The following is a 22598-nucleotide window of genomic DNA, read 5'->3' on the forward strand; positions in this document are numbered from 1 at the left end:
TAGGTGCAAGAAAACTCTGCACTATGGCAAAGATCTCTTTAAAGTATGGTTCAGGGGCGCTAGGATGGACACGGACTGATCCTGCGAGGTGAAAATGCAGCAGATGTCGCCAGTGGGGGTATGCCCGCGGCTTCTCCTGCCGCTGAGGCGCTTGTCCACTCCCCGCCGCTGTTCCTGCCTCCTGCCTCTTGAGGGAGAGTCTCCAGCGGCAGTGGGGGCGCTGGTGCGGCTCCTACCGCTGCGCGGGATGCTGGCTACTGCCCGCTGCCTACTGCCTCCTGCCACTAGTGCGGCACCAGTGCAGTTCCCACGGCCCTCTTGGCACCTCCTCCAGCAGCTAGGTGGACTGCAGACCAGCCAGATTCAGTCTCTCACCCTCACCCTCTCACCCTCACAGCAGCCACCCACTAGTGGCGGCCTGCGCTTGCCGTTGCAGTGGGGGTTTTGGGCTCGTTACGGTGGCTGTTTTCAGCTTGGTCCCGCCTAGCTCACTGCAGGCTCACCCCCTGGTAGCGGATGCACTTACCGCGCTTGTTGCTCAGAGGGGGATCGCGAGCCAGTCCAAACACGGCCAAGGGACCGCTCAGCTCCGCTAGAAATCGCAGCTGGCTCCTTCGCGGCGGCTTCAGGCGACACTAACTGCGAGCACTCCGCACTCCGCACTCCTGCAGCTCTCTGGAGGGTCCGGACCAAGGTAGCCAAGCACTTGATGTGGGGGCCAGGGGCTGGTGAGACTCAAGGAAGTTGGCCGAGCATGGCGGCGCTACACGGGAGATTGCAGGCCGGCCGGCCGATTGTTTGTTTAATTGTTGATTCGAGATTTAAGATTGTGGAGCCGCTCACTATGGATCACTGCACCTCACTGTGCCGCACCTCTCCATAAAATGGAGAGACCGCAAACCGCAAGCTGAAATCACCGCCTCCACCCCTGCAGGGCAGCCACACCAGGAGTCCGCAGCAAACTTCGCCGCCGCTCCCCCCGCTGGGAGGTAGATGGTGAAGGCGGACGATGGCAGGGCCCACAACGGGCGGCGGCGAGGCAGGAGGAGGCAGACAGACGGTAAAGCACAGCGGCAGCAAACGGCGGCCAGCGCCAGCGGCGGGAGGGCGGAACACACCAAAAACCAGGATGCTGTCCTGACCCCTGGGCTCTCCTCAGTGACTGCTCAGGGTCTCTGTCCTGATACTTGGGCTCTCCTCTGTGACTGCTGGTGCTCTCTGTCCTGACACCTGGGCTCTCCTCACTGACTGCTGACGCTCTCTGTCCTGACACGTAGGCTCTCCTCGGTGACTGCTGACACTCCCTGTCCTGACACTTGAACTCTCTTTGGTTACTGCTGATGCTCCCTGGCATGACACTTGAATTCTCTCTGTCCTGACACCTGAGCTCTCTTCCGTGACTTCTGGCGCTATTCCTCTCTTGTGCTCTCCTCGGTGACTGGTGACGCGCTGTATACTGGCCCCTGATTGGTTGTCCCAGTGGAGTGGGTGGGGTCGCTGTGGTTCGGTGCATGGCGCTCTGTACTGGGCTCACTTAGTGACTTCAGCGCCAGACTCTCTCCCGTCTCTTGGACGCTGCACGGCGCTGCCGATCATGGAGACCCCCTTGATGTCCGTCGGGGGGCTTATGGTGATGCTGGCTCTCCTGGGGGTGCGGGTCACGCACGGCAGAAACACTCCAGGTGAGTCCGAGACAACACGTATGTGTGAGCATCCCCTCCCGTGAGAAAGGCTCGGATGCAGCAGGAGATCCTGGGGGTCTCTCGGGGGGCCCAGCCCCCTCATCCCGTGGGGTAGTGCTCAAAATAAGGTATCCTGTCTGATACTCTGCTTGTTACGAACGCTCCACTGGTCTCCTGAGCTATATTTCCAGGGATGGAACTACACCTGCAACTTATGAAGGCATCTCAGCTAAAGGTGGGCGAGCGAACAATTCAAGAGGGAGAGCCGAGTCAAAGCTGAGACAATGGTCTGGCTTGGCTCTTAGAGCCTGCGGTGTCCAAGCCCTGAACATGTTTGCCATGTAAATTGTACCACAAACATCGCTTAAATTATGATAAATCGTCTTCAAAATTCAAAAAAGTGTATTCCTTTAACCTGCGGAAGATTTAAAAATATTAATGCACTTTATAACAGTGCCCCGAGAAGTACTTATTAAAAGTGATAGTTTTTAAACAAAAAAAAATTTAGAGAATTAAGAGAAAAGAAAGCTATTGTGTAAGCGTCACTTCTCTAACTATACCTCCACTCAGAACGTCTCTACCCTAAGTGTATCTCCCCTCAGAGCGTCTCTTCCCTAAGTGTGCCCCCCTCAGCGTCTCTTCCATAAGTGTACCTCCCCTCAGAGTGTCTCTTCCCAAGGTGTACCTCCCCCTCAGAGCGTCTCTTCCTTAGGTGTACCTCACCCTCAGAGAGTCTCTTCCTTAGGTGTACCTCCCCTCAGAGCGTCTCTTCCCTAAGTGTATTTCCCCTCAGAGCGTCTCATCCCGAGGTGTACCTCCCTCTCAGAGCACCTCTTCCCTGGGTGTACCTGCCCCTCAGAACGTCTCTTCCCTAGGTGTACCATCCCTCTCAGAGCATCTCTTCCCTAGGTGTATCTCCCCTCAGAACGTCTCTTCCCTAGGTGTACCTCCCTCTGAGAGCGTCACTTCCCTAAGTGTATCTCCCTCTCAGAGCGTCTCTTCCCAAAGTGTACCCCCCCCCCCCCCCCCCAGAGCGTCTCTTCCCTAGGTGTACCTCCCCCTCAGAGTGTCTTTTCCTTAGGTGTACCTCCCCCTCAGAGCGTCACTTTCCTACGTCTACCTCCCCTCAGAGCGTCTCTTCCCTATATGTACCTCCCCCTCTGAGCGTCACTTTCCTACGTGCCCCTCCCTCTCAGAGCGTCTCTTCTCTAAGTGTATCTCCCCTCAGAGCGTCTCTTGCCTGGGTGTACCTCACCCTCAGAGCGCCTCTTCCCTAGGTGTACCTCCCCCAGAGTGCGTCTCTTCCCTAACTGTATCTCCCCGCAGAGTGTCTCTTCTCTAAGTGTATCCCCCCTCAGAGCGCCTCTTCCCTAAGTGTACCAGCCCTCAGAGCTTCTCTACCTTAAGTGTATCTACCCTCAGAGCATCTCTTCCATTGGTGAACTCCCCCTCAGGCCGTCTCTTCCCTAGGTGTACCTCCCCTCAGTACGTCTCATCCTTAGGTGTACCGCCCCTCAGAGCGTCTCTTCCCTAGATGTACGTCCCCTTGAGAGCGTCTCTTCCTTAGGTGTACCGCCCCTCAGAGTGTCTCTTCCCTAGGTGTACTTCCCCATCAGAGCTTCTTTTCCCTAAGTGTTTCTCCCCTCAGAGCGTCTCATCCTTAAGTGTACCTCCCCTCAGAGCGTCTATTCCCTAGGTGTACCTCCCCCTCCGAGCGCCTCTTCCCTAGGTGTACCTCCCCCTCAGAGAGTCTCTTACCTAGATTTACCTCCCCCTCAGAGCGTCTCTTCCTTAGGTGTACCGCCCCTCAGAGCGTCTCTTCCCTAGGTGTACTTCCCCCTCAGAGCTTCTTTTCCCTAAGTGTTTCTCCCCTCAGAGCGTCTCATCCCGAGGTGTACCTCCCTCTCAGAGCACCTCTTCCCTAGGTGTACCTCCCCCGCAGAGCGTCTCTTCCCTATGTGTATCTCCCCTCAGAGCGTCTCATCTCTAGGTGTACCATCCCTCTCAGAGCGTCTCTTCCCTAGGTGTACCTCCCTCTCAGAGCATCTACACCCTAAGTGTATCTCTCCTCAGATCGTCTCTTCCCTAGTGTACCTCCCCCTCAGAGCGTCTCTTCCCTAGGTGTACCTCCCTCTCAGAGCATCTACACCCTAAGTGTATCTCTCCTCAGATCGTCTCTTCCCTAGTGTACCTCCCCCTCAGAGCGTCCCTACCCTAAGTGTATCTCCCCTCAGATCGTCTCTTCCCTGGGTGTACCTCCCCTTGAGAGCGTCCCTTCCCGAAGTGTATCTCCCCACACAGCGTCTCTTCCCTAGGTGTGCCTCCCCCTCAGAGCGTCTCTTCCCAAAGTTACCCCCCTCAGAGCGTCTCTTCCCTAGGTGTACATCCCCTTCACAGCGTCTCTTCCCTAGGTTTACCTCCCCCTCAGAGCATCTCTCCCCTAGATGTACCTCCCCCTCAGAGCGTCTTTTCCCTAAGAGTACCTCCCCTCAGAGCGTCTCTTCCCTAGGTGTACCTCCCACTCAGAGCGTCTCTTTCCAAAGTGTACCTCCCTTCAGAGTGTCTCTTCCCTAGTGTTTCTCCCCTCAGAGTGTCTCTTCCCTAGGTATACCCCCCTCAGACTGTCTCTTCCCTAGGTGTACCTCCCCCTCAGAGCATCTCTTCCCTAGGTATACCTCGCCCTCAGACTGTCTCTTACCTAGGTGTACCTCCCCCTCAGAGCATCTCTTCCCTAGGTGTACCTCTCCTCAGAGCGTCTCTTCTCTAGGTATACCTCCCCCTCAGAGAGTCTCTTCCCTAAGTGTACCTCCCCTCAGAGTGTCTCTTCCGTAGTGTTTCTCCCCTCAGAGTGTCTCTTCCCTAGGTGGACCTCCCCTCAGAGCGTCTCTTCCCTAGGTATACCTACCTCCCCCTCAGACTGTCTCTTCCCTGGGTTTACCTCCCCCTCAGAGCATCTCTTCCCTAGGTGTACTTTCCCCTCAGAGCTACTCTTTCCTAAGTGTATCTCCCCTCAGAGGGTCTCTTCCCTAAGTGTACCTCCCCTCAGTCCGTCTCTTCCCTCCCCTCAGAGCATCTCTTCCCTAGATGTACCTTCCCCTCAGAGCGTCTCTTCCCTAAGTGTATGTTCCCTCAGAGCGTCTCTTACCTAGGTGTACCTTCCCCTCAGAGCGTCTTTTCCCTAAGTGTACCTCCCCTCAGAGTGTCTCTTCCCTAGTGTTTCTCCCCTCAGAGTGTCTCTTCCCTAGGTGGACCTCCCCTCAGAGCGTCTCTTCCCTAGGTATACCTACCTCCCCCTCAGACTGTCTCTTCCCTAGGTTTACCTCCCCCTCAGAGCATCTCTTCCCTAGGTGGACCTCCCCTCTGAGCGTCTCTTCCCCAGGTGTACCTCCCCCTCAGGGCGTCTCTTACCTAGCTGTACCTCCCCTCAGAGCTACTCTTGCCTAGATGTACCTCCCCCTCAGAGCGTCTTTTCCCTAAGAGTACCTCCCCTCAGAGCGTCTCTTCTCTAGGTATACCTCCCCCTCAGAGCATCTACACCCTAAGTGTATCTCTCCTCAGATCGTCTCTTCCCTAGTGTACCTCCCCCTCAGAGCGTCTCTTCCCTAGGTGTACCTCCCTCTCAGAGCATCTACACCCTAAGTGTATCTCTCCTCAGATCGTCTCTTCCCTAGTGTACCTCCCCCTCAGAGCGTCCCTACCCTAAGTGTATCTCCCCTCAGATCGTCTCTTCCCTGGGTGTACCTCCCCTTGAGAGCGTCCCTTCCCGAAGTGTATCTCCCCACACAGCGTCTCTTCCCTAGGTGTGCCTCCCCCTCAGAGCGTCTCTTCCCAAAGTTACCCCCCTCAGAGCGTCTCTTCCCTAGGTGTACATCCCCTTCACAGCGTCTCTTCCCTAGGTTTACCTCCCCCTCAGAGCATCTCTCCCCTAGATGTACCTCCCCCTCAGAGCGTCTTTTCCCTAAGAGTACCTCCCCTCAGAGCGTCTCTTCCCTAGGTGTACCTCCCACTCAGAGCGTCTCTTTCCAAAGTGTACCTCCCTTCAGAGTGTCTCTTCCCTAGTGTTTCTCCCCTCAGAGTGTCTCTTCCCTAGGTATACCCCCCTCAGACTGTCTCTTCCCTAGGTGTACCTCCCCCTCAGAGCATCTCTTCCCTAGGTATACCTCGCCCTCAGACTGTCTCTTACCTAGGTGTACCTCCCCCTCAGAGCATCTCTTCCCTAGGTGTACCTCTCCTCAGAGCGTCTCTTCTCTAGGTATACCTCCCCCTCAGAGAGTCTCTTCCCTAAGTGTACCTCCCCTCAGAGTGTCTCTTCCGTAGTGTTTCTCCCCTCAGAGTGTCTCTTCCCTAGGTGGACCTCCCCTCAGAGCGTCTCTTCCCTAGGTGGACCTCCCCTCAGAGCGTCTCTTCCCTAGGTATACCTACCTCCCCCTCAGACTGTCTCTTCCCTGGGTTTACCTCCCCCTCAGAGCATCTCTTCCCTAGGTGTACTTTCCCCTCAGAGCTACTCTTTCCTAAGTGTATCTCCCCTCAGAGGGTCTCTTCCCTAAGTGTACCTCCCCTCAGTCCGTCTCTTCCCTCCCCTCAGAGCATCTCTTCCCTAGATGTCCTTTCCCCTCAGAGCGTCTCTTCCCTAGGTGTACCTTCCCCTCAGAGCGTCTTTTCCCTAAGTGTACGTCCCCTCAGAGTGTCTCTTCCCTAGTGTTTCTCCCCTCAGAGTGTCTCTTCCCTAGGTGGACCTCCCCTCAGACTGTCTCTTCCCTAGGTTTACCTCCCCCTCAGAGCATCTCTTCCCTAGGTGGACCTCCCCTCTGAGCGTCTCTTCCCCAGGTGTACCTCCCCCTCAGGGCGTCTCTTACCTAGCTGTACCTCCCCTCAGAGCTACTCTTGCCTAGATGTACCTCCCCCTCAGAGCGTCTTTTCCCTAAGAGTACCTCCCCTCAGAGCGTCTCTTCTCTAGGTATACCTCCCCCTCAGAGCGTCTCTTCCCTAAGTGTACCTCCCCTCAGAGTGTCTCTGCCGTAGGTGGACCTCCCCTCAGAGCGTCTCTTCCCTAGGTATACCTACCTCCCCCTCAGACTGTCTCTTCCCTAGGTTTACCTCCTTCTCAGAGCATCTCTTCCCTAGGTGGACCTCCCCTTTGAGCGTCTCTTCCCCAGGTGTACCTTCCCCGCAGGGCATCTCTTCCCCAGGTGTACCTCCCCCTCAGAGCTACTCTTTCCTAAGTGTATCTCCCCTCAGAGCGTCTCTTCCCTAAGTGTACCTCCCCTCAGAGCGTCTCTTCCCTCCCCTCAGAGTGTCTCTTCCCTAAGTGTACCTCTCCTCAGAGCGTCTCTTCCCTCCCCTCAGAGTGTCTCTTCCCTAAGTGTACCTCTCCTCAGAGCGCCTCCTCCCTACGTTTCTCTCCCATCAGAGGGTTTATGTGTGTCCTCCGTAGCATCTCTGTGCTTCCGTAGAATGTCTCCTGTGTGTATCTCTAAGTTCTTGGAGTGTTTCTTTCTCTCTCTCCTTTCTGACAGTCACTTTCCTCGGGGTGCTCTGCCCTCAGAGCGTTTCTGTCTCTCCTCTTTCAGCATGATCTTTCTCCTGCCTCATAATCCCTCCTCTGTGTGTCCTCTGAGTGTTTCGGTGTCTCTCCTGGGAGCTCGTGCCCCCTCCCTCCCCAGCTGTCTCTAGAGTGCTCAGGTCACCCCTCAGGTCCAGAGTGACGCTCGTCTCCTCTTCTCTCCGCAGTGGACTTCGTGACACAGATGAAGGCTGAGTGTCACTTCGTGAACGGCTCTCAGCGGGTCCGGCTCCTGGCCCGCTGGTCCTACAACCGGCAGCAGTTCGTGCACTTCGACAGCGACGTGGGGTACTTCGTGGCCGACACCGAGTTCGGGGAGGCGGATGCCAGGTATTGGAACAGCGACGAGGCGGTCCTGGAGCAGGTGCGGGCCGAGGTGGACAGATTCTGCAGATACAACTACGGGATCTACGAGGGCTTCATGGAGCAGCGGAGGCGTGAGTCACGGAAGGGGGGGGGGGGGGAGGCGCTGCGGCTGCAAACAACACACCACAGAATTCATGAGCTCCCGCGACCCCCCCACCCCCCACTCCCTCCCCCTTCCCAGCCACGAGGCTATCACAACCCGCGGGCTCCCGGCAGCAGAGCCAGGGCATCGCCGGGACCCATAACCGTCCTGGGAGGTCCGAGCCACGGGACGGCCTCGGCTCTAAGAGTCCGTGCACGAGCCGAGTCGTGCAATCAACTTTATAGAACAATATGCAAAACGTCTCTTCAAAATTCAACAAGCATTTATAGGTCTCGCGTTCGCGAGAGTTTCAGCCATTGGAATTGTAAGTGACGATGCCCTTTAATGATGTATTTTGAAAAACTGCAAGTGGTGCGTAAATAAACACGCACTTTGTACTTATAGTCCTTGCTTAGGAGAAGCAAGGCTGGAGATAACAGCGCCTTTTTTAATGGCCAGTGGCGTAACGAAACTTGAGGGGGCCCTCTGCAGGATACGTGGAAGGGGCCCCTCCGATTGACCTCTTCATGTAGGACTTTCACAGGGTACATGTCTTGGGGGGTAGGCACAAGGTCTGCCTACTCCACTGTCCGCAGGTCTGCTTCCGAGGCTGTCGGTGCTTCTTCAAGGGTTGTGGTCTGTGGGTTCAGGTGACAGATTATGCCTAGGGCTCCCGGTTTTATGGTATTTATTTTTTGGACATTTCCGTCTGTATTTATCCATATTTATTTTTCGCAAATTTTATCTGTATTTATCCATATTTATTTGGGGTTTTATGGAAAAATGAAGCTGAAATTAGTATATTTCCACATTTATTTAGCCGGTAAATATGCTTGAATGCCTACCAGGTTTCAATGCTGTAAACACCCACAGAAGATAAATCAATGTAAAATATGCATGTTTCAGAATCAACCTTACACTTATCTACTGCTGTTAAAACCTCTTTACTAAAATTCATTTCTTTTTTAGCCCCCTTACCTATCAATCCACACAGCTATTGGCCTGGCAGTCATGGTAGACAGTATTTAGAATTACTCAATAAACAACCCAATTTCCGTTTTTATCCATATTTAAAAATAAATACAGACAAGAAAATAAATGTTTTCTGTCTGTATTTATCTGTAAAAATCAGTAAAAATGGAAAACAGGGAGCCTTAATTATGCCCTTCGAGTCTCTCTCCATCACTTTCTCTATATCACTCACTCTCTTCTGTTTGTGTCTCCATCATACAATATCCTCGTGGTCTCTCTCTCTCCCCATCACTCTCTACCACTCACTCTCCTCCCTGTGTGTCTCCATCAGACAATCTCATCTGTGTGTATCTCCATCACTTCGCCCCATCACTCTCATCTGTGTGTATCTCCATCACTTCGCCCCATCACTCTCTCATCTGTGTGTATCTCCATCACTTCCTCTCTATCACTCACTCTCTTCTGTTTGTGTCTCCATCACACAATATCCTGTCTCTCTCCATCACTCATTCTCTATCACTCACTCTCCTCTGTGTGTGTCTCCATCATACAATATCCTCGTGGTCTCTCTCTCCCCATCACTCTCTACCACTCACTCTCCTCCCTGTGTGTCTCCATCAGACAATCTCATCTGTGTGTATCTCCATCACTTCGCCCCATCACTCTCTCATCTGTGTGTATCTCCATCACTTCGCCCCATCACTCTCTCATCTGTGTGTATCTCCATCACTTCCTCTCTATCACTCACTCTCTTTTGTTTGTGTCTCCATCACACAATATCCTGTCTCTCTCCATCACTCATTCTCTATCACTCACTCTCCTCTGTGTGTGTCTCCATCATACAATATCCTCGTGGTCTCTCTCTCCCCATCACTCTCTACCACTCACTCTCCTCCCTGTGTGTCTCCATCAGACAATCTCATCTGTGTGTATCTCCATCACTTCGCCCCATCACTCTCTCATCTGTGTGTATCTCCATCACTTCGCCCCATCACTCTCTCATCTGTGTGTATCTCCATCACTTCCTCTCTATCACTCACTCTCTTCTGTTTGTGTCTCCATCACACAATATCCTGTCTCTCTCTCATCACTCATTCTCTATCACTCACTCTCCTCCCTGTGTCTCCATCATATAATATCCACTTTGTATCTCTCATCACTCATTCTTTATCACTCACTCTCCTTTGTGTGTGTCTCCATCATATAATATTGCCCTTATCTCTATTCACCATTCCCTCTCTTCACTCACTCTCCTCCCTGTGTCTCCATCATATAATATCCTCGTTGTCTCTCTCATCACTCATTCTCTATCACTCACTCTCCTCTCTATGAGTCTCCATTAGATGATGCCCTTCGAGTCTCTCCATCACTTCCTATCACTCACTCTCCTGTGTGTCTCCACCACAAAATATCCTCGCTGTCTCTCTCCGTCAATCATTATCTATCACTCACTCTCCTCTGTGCGTGTCTCCATCAGACAATATTGTCATTGTCTCTCTTTATCACTCTCCTCCCTGTGTCTCCATCATATATTATCCTCTTTGTCTCTCTCATCACTCACTCTTTATCACTCACTCTCCTCCCTGTGTGTCTCCATCAGATCATCTCCTTCGAGTCTCTCCATCACTTCATTTTTATCACTAACTCACTCTCGTCCCTGTTTCTTGCTTTGACGTTTCCTTCCCCTTTTATCTTTATCTCTTGCGCTCTTTACTTCCGTTCTCGACCACACAAAGGTCTCTTCTCCATCACTTATGTCCACTCCTGCTCCCATCATTCTCTTTCTCTGTTGCTGCCTCTCTCTGTTCATCACTCCCTCTAGTCCGTCTTCTCCACCCAACCTGTACTCGTCACCGAGAGGAGAAACCCAAATGATGAAGCATGCCATCTATGGTGGGTGAGGGTTTTCGTCCTGAAAGGGTTCATCCCACAGGTTTTCCTGTGTGATTTTGCGCATCACTATACATGCCTTTTGAAAGACCCAAGGATTTCTTTGTTGGTAATAAGTATATAATTGGGGATATAATCCTTGCAGATCGTTAAAAATCCCTCGGACCCCCCTCTAATTCTTCATTATACAGTAAGGGTTTGTGTTAGCCTAGATTCCTTATATTGGACGTTGGGCAGGATTTGAAGAGGTTACCAGCAAGACAAGCTACGGTAGTACTTAAAGGGAGCCACCCACACACGTAGAACGGTCACCCTGATCTCTGGGAGTGCACTGAGCGTGGTACAGTTTTGCACTGGCATTTGTTCCAACATTCCGTCCAGTCACTCAGTGGCAAATTACATATTTTACACTCTTTGCGTGGTGTAAGTGTGTGGTCTTTGTGCTCTGTGAGAAGTGCAAAATTTTTATTTCAGACTGACCATGGTCAGTCGCTCAAATGTTAGACCTTATGTCATGAACAACTCAAACTGCCCCAGTCCGCAACGTGTAAACAGCCCTAACAAACCGCATCAGTGATATTTACTTTCACTAGTGACACTCTAGACAAACTGGCACTCCTGGTCCAGGGTGGCAAACTTGTATTGATTTCTGAATTTCGTTATGACTGTTCTTACAGCACATGTCTACAGTTTGTGTGCCGTTGAAGCCTCTCTGCAGCCCAGAGGGGGCTGCTCTTGGTTTTCCATCTGTTCGGAGTCGCGGTAGCCAATCATTGTTCAGTCGGTTTTACAGCACTTAGAAGCTTTGTTCTGCTTAGTGTTTAGTGACCTTTCTTTTTGATTTAAGGAAAGACACTGTGTGTTCCCACTGCTCCCAAGCTTGCTTGGAATCACAGCACCGTGGGGCTTATTTGCAAGCCCCTTGCGCCACCGTTGCGTCACTTTTAACATGGGAAAAAGTGACCGACCGGCGGCGCAAAGGGCTTGTAAATAAGCCCCTGTGTGTTTCTGCATCTGGGTGAGTGAGTAACAGGACGTTGCCGTTTATTTCACTCAAGATCAATGAATAGTTGTGTATTGTCCATATAGCTGTGTTGAATGTGATGGTGTTACCAGGGAGTTTTTCCATTGCTTACTCTCATGCTTTGTTGGGCATGTGAGGGTGTTGGATGGTCTTGTACACAAGATTTCTGTTGGCTCTGTAGGGCATGTTTCTGTGAGAAATAATTTGTTTACTGGGTTGATCGGTTTGCCAACAATGTATGTTCATCCTCCTGAAATGAATATTGTTGTGTTGGGCAATAGCAGGATTTCCTTAAAGTGCCATTAACTCTGTGGTGGCAAGTTTTAAACAACAAAGATAGTTTTAGTTATGTCGATATATGGGAGTTCAAATAGTGCCTTTCCTCTCTTCGAAGCACACAGAGGGAATGCACTTTCACAAAGGAACCATGGGTTGGGTGGGAAGGAATGTGGCAATAGAGCTGGTGGACATGGTGTTTAGTAAGGAGCAGGCCCCTTTGAAGCGTGTTGCCTCATCCAACCAGTGAAAGCCGAAACACAGGCTGGCGCTGCAATGTCTCTGTAGCGTTGCACAGGCAGCAATCTGTGGAGCAGATTTGTTGTGTCCTTAACTTGAACACTTTGTAGGAATCTCCTTTTCCCACTGTGACAAGAATGAGGGGTTTTCAGATCAACAGTTTGGAAATATTCCAGAAACATTTGGTGAATGAATGGGTGTCCGGCGAATAACAGAATGTCCTGTTTTGTGCAAGGCAGCTTTTGTTGCAGGAAAGCTACAATGATGTCATAGATACTGGATCCATGATATGCATACGGTGCGATGCCCCTTTCTCAGTGTGGTGCACTGGAGCGCTCGCTCATCTGCTGAGGGTGATAATATTTGTACAATTGCGCTATTGTACAGATTTATTTCTGGCGTGGTGCCTGCTGTCTCCAGTCACCTCAATGAGTTCCTATTAGGTAGGTGCTTCTGTAAAAAGAATGTCCTAATATGAGCAAGCGGTGCAGTAGCAATCTGAAAATGACAGCAGTGGAAGATGTAACGTCACTTGCCCTGGACCCCCATGACTTCACAGGAAGTGGCCTCACATGATCCTAATGAAGACTTTTGCACTTTAATTTTAAACCATCTTGACAGAAAATTGCAGGAAACGGCAACTTAGAAAACATTAATTGGAAATGGCGGTGTTTTCCGTATTCAAAGTCTCTACGCTTGCCTTTTGATAACCATACTTTGCAGCTGTACCTGAGGGGGCCCTCTGCAACTCGGGGGCCCCTCCGCACCACGGGAGCTGCGGGGTCCTGTGTTACGCCCCTGTTGATGGCAGCCTTGCTTCTCGTAAGCAAGGACCATAAGTTCAAAGTGGGTGTTTACGCACCACTTTCAGGTTTTCAAAACACAAATAAAAAGCATTGTCATTACAATGCCAATAGCACAAACTCTTGCAAATGCGAGACCTATTGCATTGCAGATGCTTTTTTTTTACGTTTGACATTTGTTTTACAGTGGTCTCCTGGATCACTGACTGCTCCTCCTGAAACCTTTGTCCCAATTCACAAAGGGAAAGTTGTCTAAGGGGAACCCCTTCTCTTTAGAGAATTAGTTACCACATTAGCTTGGGTGGTCGTCAACTTTTCTCTGGCTTGTGACTGCTACTTTGCAGCAGATGTTAAGAAAACAGGTGACAAAGTGTTTTTGTCAGCAAATTCCTCTAACAATTTACCGAATTTGCTTCCGAAATGCACACTTTTTTGTTAACCGGTTGAAAACAGGCTTAGTACAAAGAATATTTTTTTTAAGCATGGGATATTCACGCTGCCGTGAATCCCTTCCGAGTACGCCAGTGCCACCATCAACATGTTGTCCTGACGTATTAAATTGTCAGACCTAAGAAAAAAAATCATCAGTGCTCCAAATTTTCCGGGCTTTGGGATTCAGTCCTTCCTAGGGCTGCCTCCCCATCCCAGTCCAGCTCGTACGGGCACTATAGCACCATGCGAGCAACCCACACACACACATGCACACAACTCCTTGTACGTTACAGCATCACTTCTCACCGGAAACCACAGAATGTTGTCATTCTTCTGCAGCCCCTCTCCCTCCCGCACCTCGCTTTATGCATGAGTCAGCGTCCCTTGTTCTCTATCCCCAGGCGTGTGCGCTTGTGTAAAACACTGGTATTAGGTAATCCTGTCCATTCTCCCCACAGCCCACAACTGTTTCTCCTCTCTTCTATTCTAAAGGCCTGCCACGGATGTGTCCGTCTGGACTGTTCTCCAGTGGAGCGAGTGTTGTGTCTGTGAATGGCTGGCTCACTCCGCACTTGGACTCGGTTGCTCTTCACAGACCGGAAGGCCGCTTAGCATTACTAGCGCGTGACCCGCGAAGCAGAACATGAGATGTCGCGTGGACAGAAGTGATGTCAGCACGCGTCAATTAAGTAGAGAACGTTTCACTTTATTCCCTCTCGCAACTGTTTTCTTTTTCTTCCCAGGGGACTTGATGGAGCGCCTCGTGCCACTGGGGTGCAATGCAATGGATGCAGGTCCGGAAAAAAGCAGTGCTGGGGTGCGTCCTAGACAGGGGCAGATTGGCGACACAACCTGGGGGCAAATGCAACAATGGGGCGGAAATTCGCAAAACGGAGTTCTTTCTGTGCCGGGGGTCAGTGCGCACCTGCAACATGTGCAGACTGAATTGGGAGCTCTGGGGCAGAAAACCGGGTGCTGTGCTCAATTCTAGCGAGAATGCATTGCTGTGTCAGAGGGGTGTGCAGTGTTGGGCGAGGGAGTTATGCTCAGGCGGGTGTGTAGTGTTGGGCGAGGGAGTTATGCTCAGGACAGGCGGGTGTGTAGTGTTGGGCGAGGGAGTTGGGAGGGCACAGAACAAACTGAAAGGATCAAATTGTAATCGATATTGAATGCAGCGCTGGGGTACAGTGCGGTGCTGAAACACACAGCACTGTTGCAAGCGGTATAAAGTTCAGTGCTGAAGCAGCGGGGAAAGGATAGCGACTTGCTCGGTCCTTCGCTCTCCACTCCCTCCGTTCTTACACTGCTCCATTGCGGAACCCCTTGATCACAGCAAGTGCCGCTTGGTATTTCTTCTGCTGCAGCAGCATGTTCAGTGTGTACAGACATGTGCTCCAGAGCTGCCGCAGAGACATGACTTCTCCACTGCAAATCGGTCCGGAGCGAAGCTCGTTTACGTAGGCTGCGCGCGCATATAACACCCAATTAACAAAGCCCTGTCAAGTCCGCCATTAGCAAAAGAGACGCCGTGCGCATGCATATCTCCTGTCCGGGCAGGAACGGCAAACAGGAGACAGGGAGGGAACAAACATGCCTCCCTTGCAATCAAAAGCAAGGATTTTTCATACGGGCCAGTGGAAAGCATGGGTGGAACTTCCACCCCACTTCCGGAGCAAAACCGAAGACAATAGTCCTGCAAGCGTGCAGTGCATGAGCTGCATCGCTAGGCGAGACCTAAAAATGTTAATTCCTTAACATGTGCATTAGTTTCACCCAGGACTTTAAGGGCCATATATACGAGATGGTTTTACGTTTACTAATTGGCGATTTCCTAATATGAATCGCAATTTAGGGAATGCAATGCCATTGGTACTTATGGCCATTAGCTCCCCCTTAAACAACATTCAAAGGTAAGTGGTGCTCATGTAAAGCGCTCCAATGCCTTTGGGGCATGTGCACACTCCAGGGCCATTTAAAAAAAGCCTTCTGGGGTGCTTTTTTTAAATTGCACATGGTTACCATCGGATTGGAACCAATGGTAATAGCATTCCCTAAATGCCCTTTTCACATTTAGGAAATGCTTTGTATATGTGCTTAGGAAATCCCTATGTGCGATTTCCTATTTTGGTACCCGCAAAATGCAATTTCTACTGGGTAGAAATCGCATTTTGCGACTGCGCTTATGGTTTAGTACATATGGAAAGCCTATTTAGCATTTCTTAACAGCCTGAAATGAAATAGTGATTCAGTCCGTTTAGATATGCTCAATGCCTTCGAACACAAGGCCCTTCATCTCCCCGTGTCTATAAAAAGGAACATGACCTTGTGTAATGTAACTGGTGCTCATTAAATTTACTCCATATCTCCAGTCGAGTTAATGGATGTAAAAACTGCAAAAACTTTCTCAAAGAGGTCAAAACAAAGCCTTATAATAAAGAAAGACAACTAGGTTACCCTTTCGCACCTAATTTGTACTAAGTGAAACCAGGAAACTTAGATGAATTGTAGCTTCCCTGCTTAAATTGTTTGATCTTAGGGCAATATTTTATTTCACCAAAACTCCTTTTTCATCATTATCGTGTATGAAAGCACTTTTACATATGTGAGGTCAGAACATCAGTTGTACAAAAAACCGATCGTGTTTAATTTAGTAGACCATAGTGTTCCTCTCTAATAATTTGGGCCAGGTACAGGGTTCACATGACAGCTGTCTCGCCTCTTAGTTCACTTTCACTATGTACTTTTCAGTTCAGTGCTATAATGTGACATATTAATGTCAACGCTTCTACATGTTAAAATACACTTTTTTGAACTTTGAAGAAACTTTAAATTTTACGTGGTTTTATAATATTCATGGCATACATTTTCAGGGATCGGCCCGTGCACGAGCTCTAAGACCTGAGACAGACCCTTGGCTCGGCTCTGGTTCGGCTCGCCTTGTTAATTTGTTGGCTCGCCTACCGCCACCACCAATACCAGTATCAAAGCGCTCCTCTGTTCCAAATCTGTGTCTGTGCTCCCTCGGATGGGCTGTTCTGTTCCCCATAGTGTATGCTGCGCTGCTGTGAAAAGGGACTAAAGTGCACCCTTGCGCCAGGATTCAAAGTGCTGGTGAAAGTGCTTTCACTTGGCTCCACTGGTAAGACACTAGGCAACCGCTTTCCTCGTAAATATATACAGAAACACACACACACACACATATATATATATATATATATATATATATATATATTTTATTTTTTATTTTATTTTAATAAGTGAACGAAATCAACATCAGCGCTTTGACAGCAACTAACAGCCACTGATTCCAAGTTGACACAGGGTTCAATGCTGTAAGGTTCCTTTGACATGAGCCTTTCTGGGAGAAGGTGCTGTCACACCCAAGCACTGTTTATTTATTTATTTATTTATTATTTATTTTGTTGATTAATTAAAACCATTACAAGAAAGGCCAGAAATAAATACAAACCAAACACATTACCTAATTGAACATTCCAGGATACAATGCATAAAGTTGACCACAATCAATTAACTTTTTCCAGTTCGGGATAATTCAACATTATTATTTCATTTTTAAAATAGTTTACAGGACGTGGCAGTTTTCAGGGATAAAGTGCACGTGTGCCAATCGATAAAAATAATAAACATTATAAATGGAACATTTATCTAAAAGTGGTACTCTAAAAACAAACAATTAGTACATTATCTAAAAGTAGTACTATAAAAGCAAACAATTAAAAAGTGCCATAAAAATAATTCATCATCACCTTAAAAACAGCAACATCATCATTTCACAGCCTTAACAAATTTAACATATACTTTGGGTGTCAACCTTACATAATTTCTTTTCCACTGTAAGTATACATTTTACAAATTGGTGTATAATATAGACATTGACACCACTTAGGCAAAATATTAATGCCGATCTACAAGTCCTAAGTCCCATTTCTTTAAAAATAGGTTTTAAAATTATTTTCCGTTCCTTCATCATTTTTGGGCATAGTGTTACCATATGCAGCAAGGTTTCGTCATACTGCCCACACAGCCGACAAATATTTGATGCCCATTTGGACTCCCATTTTGGGGTTCCATCTTTGGTTGGATAAATTCCAAACCTTAGTAACATAAATTTCTTTTTAATTAAGGGTTTTTGATGATGAAAAAGTAAATAAGGTTGGGCCATCATTTTGTCGAAGCAATTGGCAATAGACCAAAAGTGTTTTTTTCTCTCAGCTCATATTTATCCAACAATTCTGACAGCAAGGCGACGGTTGAATTAATTATTTTTTTATAATCCATTTTACTCCTTGTTTCGTCTTCCAATTTGGGACATTCGAATTTTAGGAGACACTCAGCTAAATAATCCTGCCAGCTTCTGGAGTATTCACTGGTCGAAATCTCGCTCCAACACATATTGGCCAGCATGCCCTCCTTGGCTCGAGATAATGCCAATAGTGTTTTTAGAAATGATGCTCTACGCACTAAGAGCTGTTTCCGTAAGCCAAATTCCAGTCTTAAATTGGCACATGAAATCTGCCTAGGAATCCTAAAGACTGATTTATATGTCCTTGCAACTATGGCCTCCAATACTTTCACGTCTCTACCCTTAAAAATAATTTACCCATAATCCAGCGAGGGAATAAGTTTTACTTTCATGACTTTAAGTAGATGGTCATAATTGGGGCATACTAATTTATCTCTTAATTTTCGAAATGCGAAGGCAAGTGAGGAACCTTTAGCCTCTAAGTTATTGAAGTGCTGTCTGAATGATAGTCGATCATCAAATGTAATTCCCAAATATTTATACGTTTTTACACAGTCCACAGACAAACCATTGATACTCAAGTCCTTTACCCCAAGTTTGGCTTTTCCTAATAACATAATTTTTGTTTTTTTTATATTAATTGTTAACCCATTTTGGGTTACATATATATTAAAAGAATGTATTAATCTTTTTAGTCCTATCATAGTTTGGCTAAGTAAAATAGTATCATCAGCATACTGTAAGTATTTAATTTCTTTACCCATTACAGAAGGGGAATGTGAATTTACATCATTAAAATGGGTTGGGAGATCAGACATAAATAAATTAAAAAGACAAGGAGCGAGCACACATCCTTGTTTTAAGCCAAGATTTGTCTCAAGGCGGCGGGTAGTATGTCTACCATTGCCGATTTTGACCTGCACCCAGGTATTTGAGTACAATAATTTAATCATTTTTAAAAGAGTTTCTGATATACCCCAATTCATTAGCTTTTTCCAAAGAATATTTCTGGGTACAGAATCAAACGCGGCTTTTAAGTCAATAAAACAAATGTACAATTTTTGTTTCCTACATATGGCTCTTTCTCCTAGTAAAGACAATAAAATCAAATTAGTAAGAATCGATTCTCCCTCCCTAAATCATGTCTGAAAGATTGGAATCAATTCTTCTCTTTCCGCCCAAGACTCCAACTCCTCTAACAGACAACTTGCGAATATTTTAGCATCTACGTCTGTGAGGGTAATTAAACGATAATTTGCAGGATTCTCCTGGGGCCCACTTTTGTAGATCGGTTGTATTATACTTCCCCTCCATGAATCCGGAATACACCCTGTCTTACGAATTTCATTGAAGAGGACCGTTAATAACTCTGGCCAATACTCAATTTTGACTTTAAAAATAGCGTTCGGCATTCCATTAGGGCCAGGGGCTCCATTTGATCTAATTTTAAGTAAAACTTTTTTAACTTTGTCTACCAACCATAACTTAATATTCGTAGAGCCTGGTGTATCCCTTACACCAAGAGGGTCACACCCTTCAACTGGCTCCAATTTACATTTGGAGTCAAGACATTCAAACTCCTCTATCAGTTGGCGACCGGGGCCGTTCTTAATATTTTAGTCTCTGGTAAATACTCGAAGGGTAAATTGATCGTAATAACTTGCGGATTATGGTCGCTCTCAATCCTTGGCACAACCTCATAACTTTGAACTCGTTCTGCGAGTTTATCTGACAATATCGTATAGTCAATTATAGAAAGACAGTCGGCTTTATTAAATGTTGGAATATGCTCCCTATCATACAACATCGTTAAATTGTATTTAATAAATTCACAGTTAGACCATTGGGATAAAAGATCTGAGTGGGTTTCCCGCTTTTTATACGATAAAAGATGAATATTAAAATCTCCCGAGATGATCATCTGAGCATCCCTATGATCATAATATAGCACTTTCACCATCTCCCATAACTCAATAAGTTGGAGTGATCGCACCTTTTTTTTCGAACTTAAATAAACATTTAAAATGATCAACGATTGACTGGCTATTAATTTAATCCATTTAACTTGAAGGTCTATTTCATAGTGTTCAACATTAAGATTTAAAGAAACATATATTGAGAGTCCCCCACTTGGTCGACCATATTCAGCTTCCCTGCACGCTGCATTTAAATATTCGTAATAGCCGATCAGCGGCGTGCTGGCCAAATTCCACGTTTCTTGCAGAAGTAACATATCAAACAAATTTAAAAAACTTACAACATTTACATCTTTTACAAGTGTATTAAAACCATTTGTATTCCAAGAGCAAATTCTGACTGCTATTGGTGCATTGAGTGAAGTGCCCCGACAAATTTTGACTGCTGTTGGTGCATTGATATGATATGATAAAAATGTATATCGCGCAAAACAATAACCCGAAGGTATCAAGGCGCCTAAGAATACGATCAATAATTGAAGCAAACATCCTTACATATAGGCCTGCCGAAAGAGGCAAGTTTTAAGAGCACTACGGAACTTCTGCAGGGAGGGCAAGGATCTGAGGTCAAGAGGAAGATCATTCCACCATTTGGGGGCCAGAGTGGAAAAGGCCCTGCCACCCCATTTAGCTCTTCGTATACGGGGAGCTATAAGAAGCAATTTCCCGGCGGAACGCAAGTTCCTTCCAGGAGTGTAATGGGAAATGATAGATCCGACTCCTGAATCGCTATTTTTGGCAAAGGCTCTATATGTCATACATAGGATTTTAAATCGTATTCGGAGTTCTACCGGTAACCAGTGCAGCGTTTTCCTAGCCTCCATGGCCGAAGAGCTTTTGGGGATATCCAGAACAAATCTGGCTGTGGCATTTTGAACTACCTGTAAGCGCTGCAGGAGGCTCCTGTTTAGCCCCGCATACAGCGCATTACAGTAGTCCAAACGTGAACCAATAAGTGCGACAGCAATTTGCTTTCTGGCCTGCAAGGAAAGGTATTTCCTAATCCTTCGAAGAGTGTGGATCAGACCCCAGCAGGTGGAGATGGTCCTACTCACCTGTTTGTTCATATCAAGGGCAGGGTCTATCAGCACCCCGAGATTCTTAGCAGATGTAGTGGGGGAAGGACACATTCCCAGCGAGTCAGGCCACCAATTGGCTGACCAGATGTTTTCTTTCCCTCCAAACACCATCACCTCAGTCTTCTCCCCATTCAGTTTAAGGGAGTTCTGAATCATCCAATGACCAACCGCCTCCATACAAGATCTAAACTTGGAGGCGGTTTGCACATCTGAATGGGAGAGAGAGACGAGTATTTGGGTGTCATCTGCATAAGAGACTACCTCCATCCCGAACGTTCTTATTAGTCTGGCTAGAGGGGTTACGTAGATGTTAAAAAGGGTCGGGCTAAGCGCCGACCCTTGGGGGACCCCACATAGCACAGGACGGGATGGAGATAGGAACTCCCCCAGCTTGACTCTTTGTTCCCTCCCAACGAGGAAAGAAGTCAATAGATCTAGAGCTGCGTCCTTCACCCCCACATCCCTCAGACGTGATGTAAGAACTGAGGGGGAGAGGGTATCGAAGGCCGCAGTTAGATCAAGTAGGACCAGGAGGGTGGTCTGGCCCCCATCGACTGTCGTGCGGATTTTGTCAAGCACGATGGTAAGGGCTAACTCGGTACTGTGTTCCCTCCTGAATCCATGTTGGGAGGGGTCCAGGCAGCCCGAACTCTCCACAAAGACAGCGAGATGCTTGTTAAGATGTGCCTCAAGCATCTTCGCTGGAGCCGGGAGCAGCGAAATTGGACGGAAATTTTTTAAGACTTCCGGATCGAGCGAGGCCTTCTTTAATAGAGGTTTCACCGCTGCCTTCTTCCACTCCAGAGGGAAGAAGCCATCTCTGATGGCAAGATTCATTATTTCTAGCAGCGGTGGTAGAAGGGTCTCCCTACACTGCTTGATGATTTTCAAAGGGCAAGTATCCAGGGGCGAGCCGGACTTGGTCTTATCAAGCAAGATCTCCAGATCATGCAAGGCCAGCGGGGGAAAGGAATCCAGGGTGCACAGTGGGGAGATGTCAGTAGAGGTCATATTCATCTCAGCCCAAGCAGTGGGCACACTGATAGACGCTCTTTGTTCCTCAAGACCCAGATGGATATCGTGTATTTTAGTATGGAAAAAAGAGGCAATCTTATCACAAAGGTCTTGGGATGGAGTGACAGGATCAGGAGTTTGCAGGTTGACTAAAGAGTCAACGATTTTGAAGAGCTCCTTCGGCGAAGAGAGCGAGGTTGTTAGGGCTACGAAGTGGTCTTGTTTGGCCTGCATGATCGCCATCTTATATTTTCTGACAAGGAGTTTGTGAACTTCCTTGTTCTTAAGATCCCAGCTAGCATGCCAGAGCCTCTCCTTCCTCCTCACTTCTTGACGGAGGAGTCTAAGGGAGTCAGAGAACCAGGGGGCAGATGGTCTCTTTCTGGCTAGGCGGCGGGTCTGTACTGGGGCCAGTTCATTCAGGGCCTCCCTGGTAACCTGTTCGAAAAGGCCAACTGCGGACTGTACACTACCCGAACCTAAGTTGGAAAGGCTAGCAGCCCAGGGCGCAAAGGAGTCGCTGCTAATGTTTCTAAAGTTTCTAGCAGTTTCCATTACGTGCTTCCCTGTTTTACAAACACTCACCCTATGGTATTCCAAGCAAAAAGGAACCGCAAGATGGTCCGACCAGGAAAGATACACCGGGTCCTTGATGGTCAAACGAAGATCATTTGAAAAAATGCCATCTAATGTGTGGCCTGCGCGATGGGTGGCCCTGCTAACTCGCTGCGTGAGTCCACAGGACGCCAGGGTCTCAATAAGGCTTGATGTATCAGGTAGGTCAAGCCGTTCTAAATGAAAATTAAAATCACCCAAAATGGAAAGATTTTCGTGACCAAAGTAGGGTTCCAAGGACTGAAAAAGGTTGTGCGCAAAATCAGCCCTCGAGCCTGGAGGTCGATATATTAAGATTCCATTAAGAACGGGACATTGCG

At 48.1% G+C, this 22598-nt stretch overlaps 1 protein-coding gene across 2 annotated transcripts in view; it reads left to right on the forward strand.

Annotated features, from left to right (window-relative positions):
• Positions 1 to 993: 993 nt before the first annotated feature.
• Positions 994 to 22598, forward strand: part of LOC146869818 (HLA class II histocompatibility antigen, DRB1 beta chain-like) — a 90621-nt gene continuing 69016 nt past the window's right edge. Inside the window, exons 1-2 of one of the 2 annotated variants that reach the window (XM_085619001.1) lie at positions 994 to 1682; positions 7413 to 7682. In XM_085619001.1, the coding sequence (XP_085475127.1) occupies positions 1595 to 1682; positions 7413 to 7682 (358 nt within the window). In that variant the 5' untranslated portion in view covers positions 994 to 1594. Of the gene's footprint in view, positions 1683 to 2898; positions 2976 to 7412; positions 7683 to 22598 lie in introns of those variants that run through there. The other variant, XM_085619086.1, reaches the window with a different exon arrangement.

The sequence above is a fragment of the Triturus cristatus genome, chromosome 1_1, assembly GCF_964204655.1.
Source record: "Triturus cristatus chromosome 1_1, aTriCri1.1, whole genome shotgun sequence".
NCBI classification, from domain to species: Eukaryota; Metazoa; Chordata; class Amphibia; order Caudata; family Salamandridae; genus Triturus; species Triturus cristatus.